Source organism: Corvus moneduloides, chromosome 6 (genome assembly GCF_009650955.1).
Source record: "Corvus moneduloides isolate bCorMon1 chromosome 6, bCorMon1.pri, whole genome shotgun sequence".
Lineage (NCBI taxonomy): Eukaryota > Metazoa > Chordata > Aves > Passeriformes > Corvidae > Corvus > Corvus moneduloides.
Window position 1 is genome coordinate 36,743,363 of NC_045481.1, and position 19,972 is coordinate 36,763,334.

Consider the following 19,972-nt stretch of genomic DNA (forward strand, 5'->3'; position numbering starts at 1 on the left):
ATTAATATCATCTCTACAGCAGTTGGGACAGCTGGTAAGGAAGCACACAGAGAGGGGTGGTAGCATCTTAAGTCAACAATGTAGGATTCACTAGATATTGTCAGAACTTTAAAAGCATATAGCCAGCCAGCAGCTTGAGTGATATGCCCCATTCCTTTTATTTCTATGTACAAGGATAAACATTTTATTCCCCAGTTATGTTTTGTAAAGGCTGGATAGCTGACTGAAATAGCAGATCTTCATGTGCACATAGTTTTCAACATGTAGGAATATGTACTTTACATGCACAATTAAGTGTAAACAGAACATACAGGGCGAGACACTTTGCATAAATAGTTATTGCTGTACAGATTGAATGTAACACTAGTCTGTTTTCTTTAGAAGAGACCAACCAGGAAACTTCAGTGTATCCAGTTATCACGGCAGCCATATCCCTATCAGAGCTGACAGCTTGTTTCCAACACACTAATCAAGATGTCCCCAAGCCTGCTGCAGACAAGGGACAGTCTGGACTTCTTGAGAACACTTCACCTCATTCAATGTTTGTTTTCAGCAAGAGAGAAGCAAATGATACAGTTGCTGAAAGATTTTTACTGGGTCAGTGTAGCACTTCTCTTTCAAAGCATTCGGTCCTTCTAGAAATGCCAATGGATAAAACCCCCAAATTGTCAGCAGAACCATCTGAGCAGCACTTGGCAACTGCTGCAGTCCCAGCAGAGAAGGGGAATAGAAGGAGGAGAAGGTTAAGGAAGAAGAAGACTCTGAGGGCAGCCCATGTGCCAGACAACAGCGATACAGAGCAGGATATGATTGACTCCAAGCCTGTCCGGAAAGTCAAGGGTGGAAAGGTTCCTAAAGGAGAAAAAGTTACTACATCTACTCCTCCAAGAGAGGAGGGTGGAGGAGTTCCTGCTCATGCAGCACGAAACAAAGACGAGAATGATAGTGATGCTTCTCTGGAACTAGTGGAAGTTTCAGCGCCTCAGTGCGAGGTGGTTCATGTTGGTTCATCAGAGTCAGGAGATGAGAAACCAGACAGTCCATCAAAGAGGGATTCATGCAACTCTGTGGATCAAGCAGTCCTAGAGGCATCTTGCTCTGGTTATGATGAAGTGAGCTCCACCAGTGAGATTGGCACAAATTATAGGAATGATGGGAAAAGAAGGTGAGATTATTGTAGACCTCTCAAAAGTAAAATTATTAGTATTATATAGTATTCATAAGAGGCCTCCCTTTTTTTCTCTTCCTTTTTTTTTTTTTTTTCCCATTCAGAAAGTCTTATATCAGTGACTTCAGGAGTGAAATAAAAAGGAAAATAAAAATTGACTTGGCTTTTTTGGTCAACAAATGTGTCTTGTTTCCTACTAATTTCTCTTAATACAGTAAGAGGGCTGCCCAGTTTGGTTTTGAGCTTACCTGTCACAGCATATTTACTACTAACTGCAGAGTCTTGTGTTTTGGGGTATTACTTACTCCAGTATTTTGTCTGAAAATGAACATGCAAAGTCCAATCTCACTGCTGTTTATTTTTGTGTTACAGTGTGGCTGAGACACAGACTTCCATATCATCCTTAAGAGGATCAAAGAATTCCTCAGGTACATCTTTTAAGCTTTCCTTCTGATGCTTTGTATGTAGTATCTTGCAGGACTTTGACTTAAGTCTTGATCAACCTGCTTCCAATTCCATAGGGGAATTTTGCCCTGAAGATAAAAGCTTGCACTCAAAACTGCAGTGGGAAGTGACATATACTCACATCATCTTACATTGAATGCTTTGTGTCTTGACTCCTCCACATCTCCCTGCCCTCCCACATGAACACCCTTGCTCTACAGTCTCTGTAGAGCTCTAGGACAAACAGTAGTACAATCTCTTTTAAATTTTAAAGGTATTTCTGGACTTAGTGTCATATGAAGGTCTTTTTAACACTTTATATTGCCCTCTGTCATATTCACAGTCCTGCTGGAATCCCTAATGAAATTTGACTTTAAGGTGCAGAGCCCTTGAAATAGTCCTGCTGGTTGGCAGTACAAACCACAGCAGGGTGTTTTCTTGACTGTGTTCCCGTAGTCAAAAGTATACATGTCTCTGTCCTACAGAAGTGTCTTCGGAGCCAGGTGAGGATGAAGAACCTACGGAGGGAACCTTTGAGGGACACTTGGCTGCAGTGAATGCTATTCAAATTTTTGGGAATTTGTTGTATACCTGCTCAGCAGACAAAACAGTTTGTGCCTACAATCTTGTTGTAAGTAAGGTTGTGGGAGTGGTGTTACATTATTTACAATCACAAGGTTGTCTTTTATAATGCCTCACTGTGTAGTAAAGGAAGCAGCTGCTTATTCAAGCACCTCATTTATTTTATACTAGTCCTTTCTTAAACATCTCTTCTCCACCTCCCCAACCCCTTCTCCCTATGAGAGGGACAAGGGGAGATAGATTGCCATCTGTGTGTATCCTGATTTTTTTTAGCTGTCTTGCCCTGTTCTGTTAGGTGCATATCCCAAGAGGTATTATGGGCCTTTATGCTGACAGGCTCTATGCTTTCCTTCTTAGAGCAGGAAGTGTGTGGCCATCTTCGAAGGCCATACTTCAAAAGTGAACTGCCTTCTGGTCACTCAGACGAATGGGAAGAATGCTGCACTCTACACTGGCTCAAGTGACCACACTATCAACTGTTACAATATCCAGGTACTCAAACTCTGTTTCAATTTACATATCCTGCATTTTTATGCAAGTGTTTCTTTAAAAATTTTAAAAGCCTTTTAAACCCATGTGATCTGGACTCATTAGAGTAGAGCAGGGAAAAAAACCCCACAAATATCAAACCATTAACTGATTTACTACCCTAGTCTTTTGGCTAGCTTGTCAGTAACGTTTTTGTCAGAACAGCATGGCATGATCCCAGATGTTGGGAACACCAAAGAATAGTTGTTTGGCCATGATTCTTACTTGTCTTCCTGTATTTCTAACTTTATTGCTTATGGAAAGCTCTGCTCTCTGCTCTGTCGGTAGAGCAGCCATAGAGAGAACAGGTATCTGTTACACTGAGGGCAGGTGAAAGAGCAGACTGAGGCTTCCTGAAGCTGGATATTTGAGGATGAGTGATAAAAAGGCTTGCCCAACCTGTGACTTGAAGGACTAGAAAACAAGTATCTGCTTCAGAGAGCAAACTGCCAGAGGTTTTAAGCCCTTAAGTTCCCTGTGGGGAACTTAATGGGGAATCCTCAACCTCAGCTGTGTAACAGATGGTTTTCATCTGTGTGTGTATATATATAGTCAGTAGTCTAAATTTCTATGCACATTAGAGGTTATGATTAGAATAAAGTGTTCAGGGTTATAAGTGGTTGCTGAAGTGCAGTGAGGCCTTAGAGATGGTCCTGATTGAGGATCAAACTGCCATGTGACACCAGACTTTCAGAAGTTTTTCTCCAGTTCTGTTGGTTTAAAAAGTGAAAATCATCACTCATTTCAGGCTGTTTTCCTTGAATTATTTTCAGTTAATGAAATCTTTAAGTACCTCTTTCTATTGCTAGACCAAAGAGCTCATGGAACAGTTTAAATTGGAAGATCGAGTGCTCTGTTTACACAGTAGATGGCGGATCCTTTATGCAGGTCTTTCAAATGGCACTGTGGTTACTTTCAGCATAAAGGTTAGTTTGTTTAAATATTGGCACCTGAAAGCCTATTGTGATGCTGTTTCTCTCCTCTTTGTGTTTCTTTCCATTCTTTATCTACAGTAGTAAATGTATTTGTAATGAAAGCATTTTGTTATAAATGGTCACTGTTGGCCCCTTTTGGTTGATTACTTTGTCCATGCATGAAGCTGTCCCATCTCCCTGTCTCTTTGTTTACCTTTCTTTCTTACTGTGCTGTACTGTTATGTTTTTTCTTAAGGTTCCTCCTGGTCTACATAACATAAGGAGTTATTTCCTTGATTTGGAAACTTAATTGTTAAGATGAAATTTTTACCACTGCTATCTTGTGTGTTACTAAACTGAAATCAGTTGCTGTAACAAGCACAACACAGAAAGGACTCGATGGTCTAGTCAGTGTCATAGCAAAATTTTAATTCTTAAATGCCATTTCATTCTTCCCCCACCAGAATAATAAACAGCTTGATACCTTTGAATGCCATGGCCCTAGAGCAGTGAGCTGTTTAGCCACAGCTCAGGAAGGAGCACGTAAGTTGTTGGTGGTGGGCTCCTATGACTGCACCATCAGCGTGCGAGATGCGCGGAACGGGCTGCTTCTCAGAACCCTGGAAGGTCACAGCAAGACTATTCTCTGCATGAAGGTAAGTGTCTCTGAAAATACATTTTGGACAAAGAATGCTTAAAATGAGGAGCAGATTGTGATAGGAAATAGAGGATTTCTCTATTTTAAATTCTAAAAACTGAGCAATTTGGTAGGGAAATTGTCTCTGGCTGCCATGTCTCGTGTCCCCAGCTGCCACATCTATGTTTGTGTTTTGAATACTTCAGGAATAGTGATTCCATCACTTCCTTAGGCCGCCGGTTCCAATGCCTGAACATCCTTTCAGTGAAGAACTCTTTCCTAATATCCATTCTAAGCTTCCTCTGGTGCAACTTGAGGCTGTTTCCTCTTGTCCTGTCACTTGTTAGGGGTTAGGAGCATCATTTTTCTTACGTGAGCAGCGTATAAGTATGCAGCATGTCCAAGATTTCCAGGAAACATTGGGCTTTGCTGTGCATGTGCAGAGCAGCATTCTCCATTCAGTTTGCTTGGTCCCCGATTTGCTGCTGAGCAATAATATTTGCTGTCTGTGAGAATAATCCATAGGTAGGATGAGTTGGCCTGGTGGGCTGCAAGTTAACAGCTTCTTATGTCAGTTGTGAAGTGTCAAAAATCATTGTAATATATTTTCTAGCTCTTATGTGAAGAACTCAGTGCATGCCTTTTCCTTCATACCCTTGATTAATTTTAAGGCTCTCAAATTTAGGAAATATTAAAGTACGACTTTAAACTGAACAGTGTCTTAATGTTTTCCTTACCCATTTCCATATCTGTTACAAAATATAAACTTTTTCTTTTTTTTTGTAAGGTTGTGAATGATCTGGTATTCAGTGGCTCCAGCGATCAGTCTGTCCATGCCCACAATATTCACGTAAGTCTCCTATAGAAAGATGGAATGACTTTTGCTATTAAGGCACTGAATTCCTATGCTATAAAGTCAGAATTTCCTGAATATTTGACTGACTGCTGGGGCAGATTGCTTCCAGAAAAGAAAGTCTCATGATTTTGTGAATGTGACTATGCACTATAGGTAACTCTGGAGGCATGAAGAGGCTACATAAATGGGCTGACTCTTGTCACGTGATAGGCAATGCCTTTTTATCTGGGCATCTTGCTTTTGCAAATATTACTACAAAATTATGGAAGGGGTTCAGAGAAAAGCCATGTGAGATATTCTGGTGGGGAAAGAGTTTCTTTATTACTGGAAGAACTTGAGGAACACTATGTTCCAAGCTAGATGGTTCAAAAGCTGTTGTATTATCATGAATGCTTTGTCTCTAGCCTACCGTTCTCTCCCTCTTTTACACCATCGTCCCTCAGTCCTAGCAGAAGCATTCATGTAGCTATGCAATAAGTTAGATTAAAAAACTTTGTCAGAGGGAAATTTTAGTTGACAAAAAAAAGTGTATTTCTGTGTATTTAGCTGAATTTGCTAACTGATCCTTGATCCTAATACTTGTAGCGTAGTCCTAGTTTCAGGATGGGTGGAAATATGTAACTAATGATGGAAAGAGATCACAGAATCAATTAGGTTGGAAAAGACCTCTGAGATCAGAGTCCAACCTGTGATCGAAAACCACCATGTCAGCTAGACTATGGCATTGTCAGCATCCAGTCTTTCCCTAAGCTCTTCCACGGACACAGACTCCAACACCTCCCAGGGCAGTCCATGCCAAAATCTAATCACCCTTTCTGTGAAGAATTTCTTCCTAGTGTCCAGCCTCCCCTGGCACAGCTTGAGGCCATTTCATCTTCTCCTGTCGCTGGTTGCATGGGAGAGGGGCTGACCCCCATCAGGCTACACCCTACTTTCAGTTGTAGAGAGTGATAAGGTTTCCCCTGAGCCTTCTTTTCTCCAGGTTAAACAACCCCAGCTCCTTCAGCTGCTTCTCATTACACTTGTGCTCCAGACCCTTCACCAGTTTCATTGCCCTTCTTTGGGCTCACTCCAGCACCTCAGTGTCCTTCTTGAACTGAGGGGCCCAGAGCTGGACACAGCACTCGAGGTGTGGTGTCACCAGTGCTGAGTACAGGGGGAGAATCGCTTGCCTGGTCCTGGTGGCCACACTATTCCTGGGAGTGGCCAAGATGCTATTGGCTTTTTGGCCACCTGGGCACACTGGTAGCTCACGTTCAGAAGCAGAAGAAGAGAAGAGAGAACTTTATAGAGACCCATGCATTTCTGTTGTACTGGAATGGCTCTGTGTTAGGATGTGCAAACAAAAGAATAAGTAGTATTTGATCATAATCTCTAAGTGCCTTCACAGGGAATGGAAGTCTCATAAAGCGTGTTTCCATTTCTGAGTAGTGAGAATTGAACCTAGCTACCCTATCTAGGTTAGGTAGAACCATTTTGTTATTTTGTTCTTTTGTTCAAGAAAAACCAAATCAAACCCCTATTTACCTTTGCTTTTTCTTGATGCAGACTGGAGAGCTGGTACGGATCTATAAGGGCCACAACCATGCAGTAACGGTTGTGAACATTCTTGGGAAAGTCATGGTGACAGCATGTCTGGATAAATTTGTTCGTGTTTATGAACTACAGGTAAGCAAGTAGGTGGTTACTAATGACATTTATCCTAATGTGTGTTAATTAATGATTTTGAAGTCAAATAGTCAAATGAAGTCAAATAGAAGTCATCTTTGTACTTGCTGGTCTCTAGCCCATCCCTCTCTTTCCTGTCACTCAGTATATATAGTTGTCTCACCAGCCAAAATACATGGGTTTTAAAGAATGTAACCTAAACCATTTTTTTAGAACCTGGGTTATTCCAAGACAATGACAGCTCAGAAAAGTGGGGAAATATTAGTTTTGTTTGCTGAGAGAACGAGTGCTTAGTTGGACAAAAATACTCCCAAAAGCAAAGCAAGCAAAAGTGAGCTTTCAAGGTAGCTATAAAGTTTGGAATCCACCACAGCAGTTTAATTGCTACCAAGGAAACTGCTCTTGGAAGTATTATCCTTTGCATGTCTGTGAAAAATGGCTCTTAAAAAATGTCATGTTATTAAGTGTCTGTTTCTGTTTCTTTAAAGTCACACGACCGCTTGCAAGTCTATGGAGGCCACACAGATATGATCATGTGTATGACCATCCATAAGAGCATGGTAACTCCCTTCTTTTCACTGGTCTTAAAGAGAAGGTTGTAATTGCTACAGGTGCATACAAGATGGTTTAATTTCTTCAGATAAAGAAATCAACCTGCTGTTTAGCTGTATTTCCAAGTTGTTCTTAGAAAATCAAGTTGCTATAACAGCTTTGTATTTATGTAATATTATTGTCTGGGGAAAAATCACCATTTAGCTTACAGTAGTCTTAAAACAATAGTTCTTTTTGCAGTGATGATTACAGTGAAGACTCTAGAAATAGTGAAATACTTCTGCTTTTTCAAGTGTTAGTCCTGTTTGACTTTTACTCAAGGGAATCACTCAGATGCTAGAGAAATACTTCACCCACAGTCAGACCTCTAGTAACCGTTGACAGAACATAAAGAAAGGTGTGCAATTGATTCAGGTATACAGGTTTCTTCATGAATCTGCCCTGCAGGATAAGTTTCAGAAGCACTTCTGGATAAATATTTCTTAAAATAGTCTTTAAAAGCACTTATTTGTCTGCATGTCTATGAATTTGCTTGCAAAGTTTCTTTGAGATTGTAAAATGCAAGGTATAGTAGTGATTTGTAGTAACAGAAAAGTCCAAAGAAACAGATTTCCTACTAATTGGAATACATACTGCCCAAGCATCACATCTCATGAGTCCAACCCGAGGCTTGAATTGGGCCCCAACAGAGATCTGTTGTGGGCATTCTCAAATTGAAGAAGGGTTCAGATGAGAAGTTTAGTGATGAGTGAAAGAATCTGCATCAGTCTTTCTGAAATTCTGATGTTCTTCCACACACTTCCTCTCCATCCCTTTTTGATATACATATAATTGGTTAAGTCCTGGACATAAATAATTTGATGTTTACCCCTACGTATTTTTTAACTTCAGTGGATACTACCATAATTTAAAGTTTTATGAACTGTTACACACATGACACTGAACAAAAGAGGTTATGGAAGCATTTCTTATTCATTTGTAGGCTTTTGTGAACTATGAATGCAAATCTTAAAAGAATTTGGTTATACCTATTTTTAAAATAGGTAGAAGCCTTGCATGCTGATATTTCATAGTTTTTACCTACACTGAAGTGTCCTTCAAAATTTTACTGCTTTTTTTTTTTTTTTCCTTTCTTTTATTCCCAGCTTGCTTATCCATAAATGTTTCTTTTACAGATCTACACAGGATGCTATGATGGCAGTGTCAGAGCTGTGAGGCTTAATCTGATGCAAAATTATCGATGCTGGGTAATTAGCAAAATGTTTTCAGCCTTCCTTTGTTACTGAATTTTCTGGGGGTGGCCTCTACTCTTAGTCTTGGGTAGCTTGACCTTAGATTTTTTTATAATTCTTTTTTTTTCTAAATGTGTATGTACTTTTTAAAGTATACATCACTTAGGTATGTATCACTAGTTTTATTTTATATCTATATTTAAAAGAATATGTATTGTGTGTGTATATATATATATATATATATAAATATGCTTTGGGGCAAGTTGTTAGTTTAAATTACTGTTCTTTCTGGTAGTTTTTAGATAGTGACATGTAACTGTTTAGAACCAAAAACTTTGGCTGAGTGACACAGAAAAGCTGATTTACTCTGCTAAATAAGTTTAATTAAATTCCAAATTACTTTGTCACAGGTAAGATTGAATCTTGTAAAGGCTTAAGTCCTCTCTTCCTCCTGCTATTCCTGCTGATGGTCTAGGCTTGGCTAAAAGGCAGGAAGAATTTCTGTAAAGCTGTAATTAAAGGAACAGAGACCATTGAAAATGGAAGTGGAATAAGATACAAAATGTACAGGAGTTGGCAGGCATGCTTACAGTCTTGGAAGAATATTGTGGAATTGCAGGAAGAAAAGCATTAGCAAAAGTTGTATTTTCCTGGCTTATTGTGGTGTGTTGTTTTTTTACCAGTGGCATGGATGTTCACTGATTTTTGGAGTTGTGGACCATCTGAAACAACACCTGCTAACTGACCACACCAATCCAAATTTTCAGACCCTGAAATGTCGTTGGAAGAACTGTGATGCTTTCTTTACTTCCAGGAAAGGTTCCAAGCAGGTATGTGGTTGAAATAACATAGTTGCATTTGATAATATTAAGTACTTTATATCACCACAGTTGTGGGCCTTGACCCTATTTCTCTTAAAAAGGGTTAAGTTTTTCTAGTTTTGGCAGGCTTGACTGGATGTGGTTACAGTCATCCAAGGCTAACAGGGTTCAATTGAGCCTGTGGCAGATGAAGAGTGCAGCTGTGATAATTTGACATATGGTCAATTTAAAACAGTTTGATCCTAAAATATTACATGGAAATGGTGGAATTCTTAAATTATTAAAGTAATTCTACTCAAGATATTAGGAAACTTTTTGAAGGAAAGATGTCTTTATAACATGAACAAACATCTGCCTTGAAAAAAGGTTTTTATCCTTTTAATTTTTATCCATCGCTACCTCTTTCATTGTTGTTTATTTTTCACATGAGTTTGTTAGCAAAACCTGTCTTTAAATAAGTAATGCATAAACTTCTGGATAACAGCTATAACAGAGAAGGGGGTGAAAATGAAGGCATAGGAGTTGGAGTAAGTCATGTGTAAAGGATTGGGGAATGAGTGTGAGGAGGGCTGTTACCTACAGACTGATCTGTAAAATCTGCATTTTAGTCCTTGGCAATAGAAACTGCCTTCCTTTGAATGCTTTCCAGAATATGGAAAGAAAGGAGGTTTCTTTGAGAATTAACAAACAGTAAAATCCTTAATTTCTCTTTAAGTAGTGGCTTTGGATATGATGTGTTTATTTAATTTGCTATTCTAATCAAAAAGGAAACTGCGTTTTATTTCCCTTTAATGATGTGGTATGTGAAACACTTTATGATTTAGTAGCTTGACAATGATATTTTTTACCTTTTGAGAAGCTTTAAGGCAAACAAATGTATATTATCTAGAATGTGACTTTCACTGCAGCTTCTAGAATCCTTTGCAAAGTTTTTTGTGGGTTTTTTTTGTGATGATTATAATGATTTTTTTTTTAATTGACTTCTCTGGTTCTTTTCTAGGATGCTGTAGGACACATTGAAAGACATGCTGAGGATGACAGCAGGATTGACTCATGAACCTTTTCACCTCCCACATTGGGAAGTAATTTTGTATGTCATAATTATTCCAAATAACATCAGTTTCTTACTCCAGTCTTTCCTCTTTCTTTTCCCACTTGGAATGCAAAAACTGAGTGGGGCTGAAATGCATTGCTGCGGAGACTGCAGGTTGTGTTGCACTCTGTAGAAATAAGACTGGTAATTAAGACTTAGCCCAAGTTCTTGCAGGTTTTTAATTCATTGATGGACAAGAATATTCCTTCCTCTTGTCTGCCTTGTTTATTTGTTGTTTGTTTTTTTCAGGTGATTTTATTTGTTTTTTTAAAAAGCATAGTCTTTGGGAACTCCAAAGGGGTGTTGAAGACTTAGATTACAATAGGTGCTGCTGTTTGCAAACTCAGATTGAAGCCTGTTATGTGTCTAAGACATGTCTGGTTCTGTTGTATCCAGTTTTTTAGCTGATTTTAATAAAATTCTGCAAACCAGAATATCACAAATTCTAACAATGTAACCTGAATATCCAGTGTACATTTTTACTTTCTTCATAAAAAGAAGAGTTATTTTATGGAGACTGGAATAAATTAATTTTTTAATGTTAATTGTAACTTATTTTTTATTCCTTGTGTAAAAATTGCTATAACTGGCACAATATATACAGTGGTAGATACCATACCTTGTGAGGTATTTTGTTTATTTTGAGGAAAGCGGTTATTTCTTGAGAGAGATGCCAGTAGCAGCAAAACAGCCAGAACAGTGGCTCTACTCACATGCTTTGCGATCTTCGTCTTTTTCAATATAGGTCCTTATGTATGGGAAAGAAGTAAGTGGTGTCTGTTTTTCTTTTAGTTAAAGACCAGCATAACCACCACTGCTATCTTGATAAAACACCATAATTGGATTGCTGATTTTATATGGAGTCTTAGTGAGCTTTGCAGCGCCATATCCTCATGGCAGAGCAAACCAAGAGAAATGCAAAGGCACTGTGTGTTTTGTGCATCCACTTTGGTAGTGTTTTGTTTCTGTTGTGAACTGACTTAATTGGCTTGGGCTACATCAAGTTCACAAAAACTCAACTGGAAAGAACGGAGCAGGATTTCAAAGTCTAATGTTCTCAAGCAGAAGCTGAGGATATGAAATGCATATCACATGTAAAAGTCTTGTTTCTACTAATGCACAGCAAGTACCACAGAGAGGCCAGTGCAAAAGGGAAGACTGTTTCAAGTTGTCAGGATTCCCCTGCGGGTGTCCCTTGAGGGGAATCAGTTCACCTTGTGAAGTTCAGTGAAATGCACTTCTGGCACCTGCCATCCTCTCTCCCCTAATAACACTAATTTAGCAAAGAACCCTCTTAACACTGAGACTAATCTAGCAAGGAGCTTTGTGTTCACTTTTGCCTAACTTGCTGCTCAGGATAAAATAAGCAGAGATTTTCCTAAGCTGTAAGAGAAGGTGAAGACAGCAAACCGAGCTGCTTCTACACAAATCCAGCGCTTTCCCAAGAAAACTGAGTGGACTACTGCTTTTACTGGGTATCTTTTTTACAAGTTCACACTTGTCAGCCATAGACCAAATAAGTTTTATAGCCTCTTTCTTTGACTATAAAGAAGCCTTTTTAGGCCAAGAAAGTGAATGATTGAGGAAAGCCCATGGATGTTCTACTGCCATCAAATAAAGAAGCTTCAGGGCCTTCTCTGGAGCACACTGGTTTTGTATTACCTTAGCAAACAAGCAGAATTGCTCTGACACTGATGAGTATTTTTTGTGAGACAGGAGTAAAATATGAATGAGATGCAGTAGCATCCTACTTCAAAGACATGGGAATCTCTGAGGTTCCAGTGCTTTTGTGGTGATTGGTTTTGTTTGTTTACTTTTTATTAAGATGTTTGTGGATAGCAAAAAGCCCCAGTATGTGGCTCAGACCTCAGGCTGTTCTGAGGGTGTTTTTGTTTTGGTTTTTGGGGGATGTACGGTTGTGGTTTTGGTGTTTGGGGTTTTTTTTATCTTTCTTTCTGTGGTCTGTGGATGAAGCAATTCAATAGAGAATCAAGTCAGGGGAAGTCTTTAAATGGTTTAGATGTTTTATGATGGAGGGTGTAATGCTCTAAAGTCTGAGAGCATTTGTTTGGATTTTTTCATGACCTAAAAGCAGCAGACTGTGTAATACTTAAACCATTTCCAAAAGTTTTGATATTCAGGAGTTCTTCTGGGAGTTCTTTGAACCACAGTGAGGGAGCATGTAAGTGTGGCATAAACAGTGTGGGCGTCCTAAGCTGTCCTTCATGGACTGTGCTGCAGTGAAGGTGTGGAGGTGTGTCCCAAGGACAAGCCAGTGGGGCAATAGTGGCATTCTGAAAAATGTGTGAGAGAGTAGATTTTGTTACTTCTCCCTTGTGAGTCTTTACGTTCTTTCAGCTGTTTTCCAGAACATATATAAAGATCCTTCTCACTAGATGTTGCCACAAACAGTTATTACACTTTATTTGCATTCCCATTTGCTTGTTAGGTTTATCTTTTTTAGTTGGTGGAAGCAGTCTTTCTTTTTGTGTGGTCTATGATATTTCCTTATCTGTCTTGAAAACAATCCTTCTGAAAAGTCTGGGCTTCTGAAGTCCAGCTTTATCAGTGGTGTCTTTTGCTACTTTGTAGGTCATTTCAGATCTATTTTAAGAATCCTAAAATGGGTAAGAGGTGGGAAGATAGCAGAGCTGCATGAGTGAAAAATTTTGCTTCATAAATTAGAAACAATTTAAAAAAATCCTCAGGGGTTCAGAGGAAAATGCTGTACTGCTTTGTCATGAGGATATTTTAAAAGGATTTGCTATGAAGTTGTGCAGCTGTGGAAATCCCCAGGCTTCTCTGGAGTTACGTGGGGAGGTTTCATATTTGTCCAGCTAGAATTTGGTGCAGATTTCACAATCGACCATTTACTTCTTCTGGAGGCAATTGCAGAAGAGAGATGCCAAACTAATGTTTGTTTGTTGGTATTGATTAATGAGATCCTCTCTGGTCTTGCAACACAGGGTTTTGGCTCCTGATATACCTCTAGTTGAAGAATGTAATAACTTTGGGAAGGTGGGCTGCTTGTGACACTTAACACAGTAATATTTGCATGAAAAGCAGTACTGCACATCTGAAGCCGGTTTCAGGACTATTTATTTTTGGTTTTGGTTTGTTTTTTATGCAAGTAAAAAGTTGTGAGTTGGAAGAGTGAGTAGAGTGAGGATTTATTTTATGGTTAGCTGTGGATTTTTTATTAGTCAAATGTTAAAAAATGAGTTCTGGACTTGCTATATGAATGACTACATGTGGCAGGCCCTTTAGGGGCTTTTTGGGATTGGTCTATATTAGTTTCGCCTTTCTCCTTCAAATTTCAGGGGAAAGTAACAGCTATCTGGCAGTGCAAAACACTCTGGCATAACGCTGCTGCTTCTGTATGTGGAAGGGGATGGAGGGAAAACTGCTGCATCCCTTGGTACAGAGATGCATTAAATATCCAGGCTTCTGCTTACCTTGTGTCACTTACATGTGAATTACAGACTTTAAACATATACCAGCACATAAGTTGGCTTCTGCAAAATAGCAGGAGCTTGGCTGTGTGGTGTGTTTGAAGTAGTGCAGTTCTTAATGCACATTTTCAAACAGAACAATCATGCTGGATCAAGGTAAATGATAACTGCAAACTTGCAATAAAGGGCAGGGGAAATGTTTTTGTTGGGAAAATATTTTTCCCTTAAGTAGAATTAAAACACAGTTACAGGTTAATCTTGGTTTTCAGTCTTGTATGGTACTATAATTCAAGCAGTCTAAGTTGTCCAGAGTTGCAGAATATGTGAGGAAGGATAAGGAAACAGTTTCAGCTACTGTTTGTAAAATAATTAGTCCTCAAAGAGCAAACTGTGTAGGTATATATTCTGTTAAATGCGCCTGCCAGCTTCTCGGATTTCATTTTGCTGTAATGTTAAACAGTCTTTTTGAAGAATGGAAGTGGAATAAAACAACTTGATTGAATATTTAGTAATTTAAGCTGTGTAGAACATGTGCACAGATTGATCATGGTTTTCTTTTCTTACTTTGGTACAAAGCTGTGACTGTAATAATGAAACTTTACATGGCAAAAGAAGAAATGAAAAAAAATAAAGTTCTTTATATTGTTGTGGTTTGTCTGTTTCTCCTTTGTTTTAAATAGAATGATTTTTTTCACAGGATTTGGTAGAACTTGACTTTGTTCTGGATTTTTTTCCTGTTTTATGGGGGCTGGATAAAATCAGACTGGCCACTTTGAAGCTCCAGCACTGGCAGGAGTGTTGCAAGTGTGTGGGAATCTCAAACCTAGTCATTTGGCAGGGAGGTGAAGCTGTCCACCCAACTGGTACCTCCAAGATGATGTGCTGCCTGCCTTGCTTCGTGGCCCATTGCAGGGGAGGTTCTCTTGAGCTCTCTAGCTTGTTGGTAGTTCACTCACCAGAACTGTGAGGACCAGTTTTGAGTTCCCAAATAAAAATCCTGATTTTCATCTTTTGACTGATAGATTTTGTTTTTTCTCTGAACATCCCAACTAAGAGAGTCTCTGCCATACTTGTATGGAAAATAATAGCTCAGTGGAGGTAAGGCATGGCTGGGAGCCAGGGCTTCAAGTGTTCCAGTCATCTTAAAAATTATTTGGGTTAAAAAAAAAAAAAGTTGAATTTGAAGGAGAATTAATATTTTTTAGATAAACTATAGGATTTTCTTACTCTTTCAGAGTAAGTTACAGTGCAAGGCAACACTAAGAACTTTATAGTCAAAAGGTTTTCGGCTTCTTAGTGACCTTTCAGTTAAATGAGCTACTCACTGGAATAACTTCGAGTGGATACTACAATTTGTTTTTAAAATTTTGCATTACATTAGTGGATTGCTTTGCTACTTTTCACCACTAGACAACTCAGTAGACAGTTCTGACAAAGTCTGTTCGTTCTTGCATGTTTTGTTTTTCCTTCCATTTTTTATATTGTACTTGTAAAAACCTGTCATCCTTTAAGCTGGTAGCAAGGGAACCTCTCAAGTGCTTTTTTTTTTTCCAAATGTGTATTCAAGGAGTAAACTGGAAACTATTTGAGATATTAAGCTAATTTCACACTTGCCATAAACTCCAAAAGCTTCTGTATATTCAGGAGAATGATGGAAGAGTGCTCAATATTTCATCTTCATCTGTTCTTTCAGAATAAAACCAAAAAAAGCCTAGGCCAAAAATCCAATTGATTTTATTTTTGGTTCCATTAAGCTAATTCTACTTGCCTATTGGAATAATATTCCCAAAGTGGTCATGCTGATATAGTATCTGATTCTGCTACACGTCACCTCTTGCAATAAAGAAATGCATGGTACTATTGGGAAACAGGACCAGGGCTGGGGGAAGTACGTTTGTCTGTGTGTGTAGATACATAGATTTGTATGTGTACCGGGTTTTCTGCCTCAAAGGGCAAATAAATTTCTCAGTGTTACAGGGAATGCAGTTACAATGAAAAACACTTAAAATGTCCAAATGTGTAATTAAGATCCCATGGGGGTAGTAAAATGAGAGCCAATTGCTCAGTTCTGGTACTTCTGCTGAGGCGTTAGATAAGCGGTACTCTGGTATTGCAGTCGGTCGTGCCCTACTCCCCCATTTCCACATAGCAGAGATCTAACCTGTACAGCCAAATCTGTAACTGAGTTGTTGGGTTGCATAATATTAACATAATTAGCACAATCTCATGTGAAATATTCAGTAAATATTACAAAGAGATGAAAGGGTAATACTGAGAGCAGGACAAAGAGTTAATGACTAATTACAAAGTGACAGTAAACACCTCTGACTTTCACAGTTAGATACAGTCCCAGTTTCACCTGACCTGAGGGAGGACCTTTCCCGTTGTCAGCACAAGCAGAACAATTATGTATTCTCCATGTCTTCACTACACAGAGAAAGCTTAATTCAGTCATCAATAAATTAATCCTTGTTGCCAAAGGAAAAATGTCAGGATGCTTAAAAGTAGTTACAAACTATGTGCACTGTCCTGTCTATGAGAGTATGGTTGTCTCTTTTTCCAAGGGCTTCTTCCCATGTGCTGTTTATCTCAGCGACTGAACGACATAATTAGGAATTGCTCTTGCTTGCCGTTGGGATGAATGGTGCTAGTTCCTTGGAAGTCTTCAGAGTGTTCTTGGCAAAGGTGGCCGCTGGCTCCGGTGTTACGCATACAGCGTGAGCTGCAGCCACTGAAAGAAGAGTTAAAGGATGGAAGAGTTCTTGGCATCCTCCCACGAATTGTATGAAGACACCACCCTCTAACTGGAAGGCAGCTGCTTGCTATCACTTAGGATGAAGTAGAGAGGCTGTGGGGAATTTTTTCTTGAGTTTCTTGTTCCTATTTCTCCTTCCCTTGCAAAAAGTGATGGGTGTTTTTAATGGTCTCCCTAACAGAGGACATGCTTTTAAGTTGAAACTTTCTAATTCTTCTTAATAAGGTTTTTAAAAGGTAAAGAACTATGCTAATCCGCCTTATCATTTAACACTACGTATCACTGTTTGATTAAATTGCCTCATAAAAGAAATCTCAAAAGTTTTTTGATAGACTTTAAAGATGATACAAAGAGGCCACAGCAGTGCCCTTCAGCACCAGCTAGAGTGCTACAGAGCAGCTGTTGCTGGCAGATCGTGGATGTTTTCTGTGTAAAATTGGTAGCAAATTTTTTAGGAGGTTGTGCAGCCTCTTACCAATTAGATGACAATTTCAGATGAACTCTGTTCATAGAATACTCCCTTGAAAATATGTACAATGATTAATACAATTAAAATTTAGTATTGTGACATTGTGTTAGACATACTGTCATAAAGCAGTTTACCTCCAGGACGTTGAGCTTAATGATGCCATCTCCATCTTTGTCAAAGGCGTGGAATGCCCCTAAAGTAAGGAAACAAAAATACAGGGAGTAGATTAGATTGCTGTGTGAGTAAAGATGATTCCCAGACAGGAAATCAAATGGTGCTCCTGTTGTGAAATGCAAACTTGCACAGGTCTTGTGGGGTCAGCAGGTGTTTCTGCTGCATTTTTCCTTAGCTAACTCAAGGTGAAACACGTGAGGTTTTTTGTGTTTGTATGAGACAGCTTGTCATATCTTAGATTCTCTAAGCACATCTCTTTAATAATTAATACCCTACATAGGCAGTAGTGCTGTGAACAAACTTTGCTGTGAGTGTGATGGGGCTCTGAGCAATCTGGTCCAATGCAGAGTGTCCCTGCCCTTGGCAGGGGGCTTGGAACCAGATTGTCCTTAAGGTCCTTTCCAACCCAAGCCGTTCTGTGGATCCATGGCTGTGTTTGGAGGGAGGAGGGGAGGTAGTGCCGTGAAACCGGGGCAGCCACTCACGGAACATGGCGTCCAGGCGCACGAAGCAGCAGATGAAGCTGTCAAAGTCAATGTTCATGTTCTTGTCAGCGTAGCGCATGGTGATGATGTCGTAGAGCTGGTTGTTCAGCCGAAACCCTGCAGAGAAACAAAAATGGGGCACAGCTGGGCCACGGGTGGGGAGAGCGCTGCGCCAGGAGGGGTTTGGCTACAGGCGCTCCCTAGGCCCAGCTGAGGCTCAGGCTGTAAAGTCCGGCTGCAATGCTAAACAAAATGAAGTAAAGCTATAAGGAGCTTCACTGTGTCCAGCTGCTTTCCTGAAACAGGAGCAATGTGTTGAAATTATGATTTGAGAGGGCCCTTATCATGTAAGTTACCTCAGGCTGTAAGTGTGAAGAGGAGAGCTGCAGCCCCAGAGGGCCTGATGGCTCAGCTGGGCCTGGTAAGAGGAAATCAGCTAAAACTGGGGGACAGAAGTGCAGGAGGAAGTTGCTATAAAAACACAATTAAACAGTGGTCAGAAGATAGACAAGGAAGCAACTCCTTGGCATGGTGGGACCAAACTGTGGCACTGAATGCTGCAGCCTGTGACTGTGCCTTGAAAGAGTCTGTCACAGCTCTGGTACAGCTGTTTGTTGGCTAAATGCAAGGTCATGCACAACTTATGTGCTGTAAGAGTGAAATGTTCTTAGTTCTAAAGTCAGGGCAGGAGGTATTTAAATGTTTTCTTTTTTTACATTGACAACTTCCCTGGTGAGAACAGAAACCTGGAAAATAAGAATTACCCATATTTTTACCACAGCAGGAGTCCAAATCCAGGTGTAGTTTTGTCTTTAGCAAAGGATCATAGAATCACTGAAGTTTTGTAAAGTACAAGGTAGCCATTTTTTTCTGTTCATTGATGTGCCAAAATACTACTGAAGACAAAGTGTCACTGAAATTGTCCCATCTAGGTTAATAGTGATACTACAGATTTTCTGATCAAAGAGGTCATCTCATTCCCTCAGAGATCTGGTAAAGACATTTGTGGGGGGAGGCCTGCTCCCTCGGGGAAGAAACATACTGGTGTGTCTGAGACAAGCAAGAAAATCCAAAGTCTCTCTTTATAGGATGAATTTCATTAACTGCAATTTTTGCAAAAATACTTTCTTCTCATTGTGCAGGTTGAAGAGACTGAACCCACAGTGGCTCAGTACTGAAGAAACATTAATGTGACTCAAGAAATGTCGACCCAGTTGCCTGTGATGCAAACTTGGACATAGACCTGCTCCATCTGGGTTTTGTTTGTTACTTACACAAATGTACAGAATCCACAGTTTAAATGGGAGCAAACATCTTCAGCACTCCCTGGTCTCTTGAACAGCAGGACCCCAAGCAGGAGATCCTTAAGACAGCAGAGCATCACTCATTGCATTAAAGAGGAGCTGAAGAGACCTATTTGGCTGGCAAGACATACAAGGCTTACCATTTGGATATTTGAGAAGCTCTGTCAGGGGAAAAAAATATTTTATAATTTCTCTAGCATCTGTCTTTAAAAAGCAGCACTGTGTTCTGGATCTCACCCTGTGATGCACCAAAACAAACCAAGGTTTCTTCAGCTGTTGGACATTGCACTGGGGGAAGTACCTGCATCTTTGACTGCATTGCGCATCTCGTAGCTGTTAATGGTTCCTGAATGATCCGCGTCGTAACGCTTGAAAATTTTCTGGAAAAAGAAAAAAATACATATATGGTAGTAATAAAAACTTGTACTCCTCTTGAATGCACCCACTGAGTGGGTATGGGATGTGTGCCTCAGGCACTTGGAGGCTTTGCCACGTGCCTTATATTGCCACTGCTGGGCAGTCTGGGTTGTTAGCACAGGTTTCCTCTCAGTCACAAAGTAAAATAATTTAGATCCAATCTCTGGGAAGCAAAAAAGCTCTCCTTTAGAGACTCTTCTTGTTTGACTTCAGTTTATGCTGTTAATCCTCCCTCTTTATTACCCTAATTAAGCTATTATTTAGGCCTGATTCTAGTTCCCATCATTCTCCTCCTTCAATTTGTATGCCTCTGTGCTACTCTCATGGGGGAAGGCTGTACATAAGAGATTCAGGCTATTTGCTTAGGCTGTGAAGTAGGATGAGGAGAGACATTACTTTTCATTTTAGAAGCAAGTTCATG

The 19,972-nt window shown here is 39.7% G+C and overlaps 2 protein-coding genes across 9 annotated transcripts in view; one reads left to right on the forward strand and one right to left on the reverse strand.

Moving 5' to 3' along the window:
- ZNF106 (zinc finger protein 106) overlaps positions 1-14,594 on the forward strand; it is a 41,609-nt gene extending 27,015 nt beyond the window's left edge. For 5 of the 6 annotated variants that reach the window (XM_032110660.1, XM_032110661.1, XM_032110664.1 and 2 more), the window contains 12 exons: positions 382-1,165; positions 1,541-1,596; positions 2,098-2,243; positions 2,552-2,686; positions 3,532-3,648; positions 4,101-4,292; positions 5,061-5,123; positions 6,678-6,797; positions 7,286-7,357; positions 8,525-8,596; positions 9,265-9,411; positions 10,403-14,594. In XM_032110660.1, coding sequence (XP_031966551.1) covers positions 382-1,165; positions 1,541-1,596; positions 2,098-2,243; positions 2,552-2,686; positions 3,532-3,648; positions 4,101-4,292; positions 5,061-5,123; positions 6,678-6,797; positions 7,286-7,357; positions 8,525-8,596; positions 9,265-9,411; positions 10,403-10,459 — 1,961 coding nt within the window. In that variant the 3' untranslated portion in view covers positions 10,460-14,594. The remainder of the gene's footprint in view (positions 1-381; positions 1,166-1,540; positions 1,597-2,097; positions 2,244-2,551; positions 2,687-3,531; positions 3,649-4,100; positions 4,293-5,060; positions 5,124-6,677; positions 6,798-7,285; positions 7,358-8,524; positions 8,597-9,264; positions 9,412-10,402) is intronic. The other variant, XM_032110662.1, reaches the window with a different exon arrangement.
- The window catches only part of CAPN3 (calpain 3), a 30,685-nt gene continuing 24,502 nt past the window's right edge, over positions 13,790-19,972 (reverse strand). For all 3 annotated transcript variants that reach the window (XM_032110672.1, XM_032110670.1, XM_032110669.1), the window contains 4 exons: positions 19,436-19,514; positions 17,831-17,947; positions 17,306-17,364; positions 13,790-16,678 (listed from right to left, as the gene is read on the reverse strand). In XM_032110672.1, the coding sequence (XP_031966563.1) occupies positions 16,652-16,678; positions 17,306-17,364; positions 17,831-17,947; positions 19,436-19,514 (282 nt within the window). In that variant the 3' untranslated portion in view covers positions 13,790-16,651. The remainder of the gene's footprint in view (positions 16,679-17,305; positions 17,365-17,830; positions 17,948-19,435; positions 19,515-19,972) is intronic.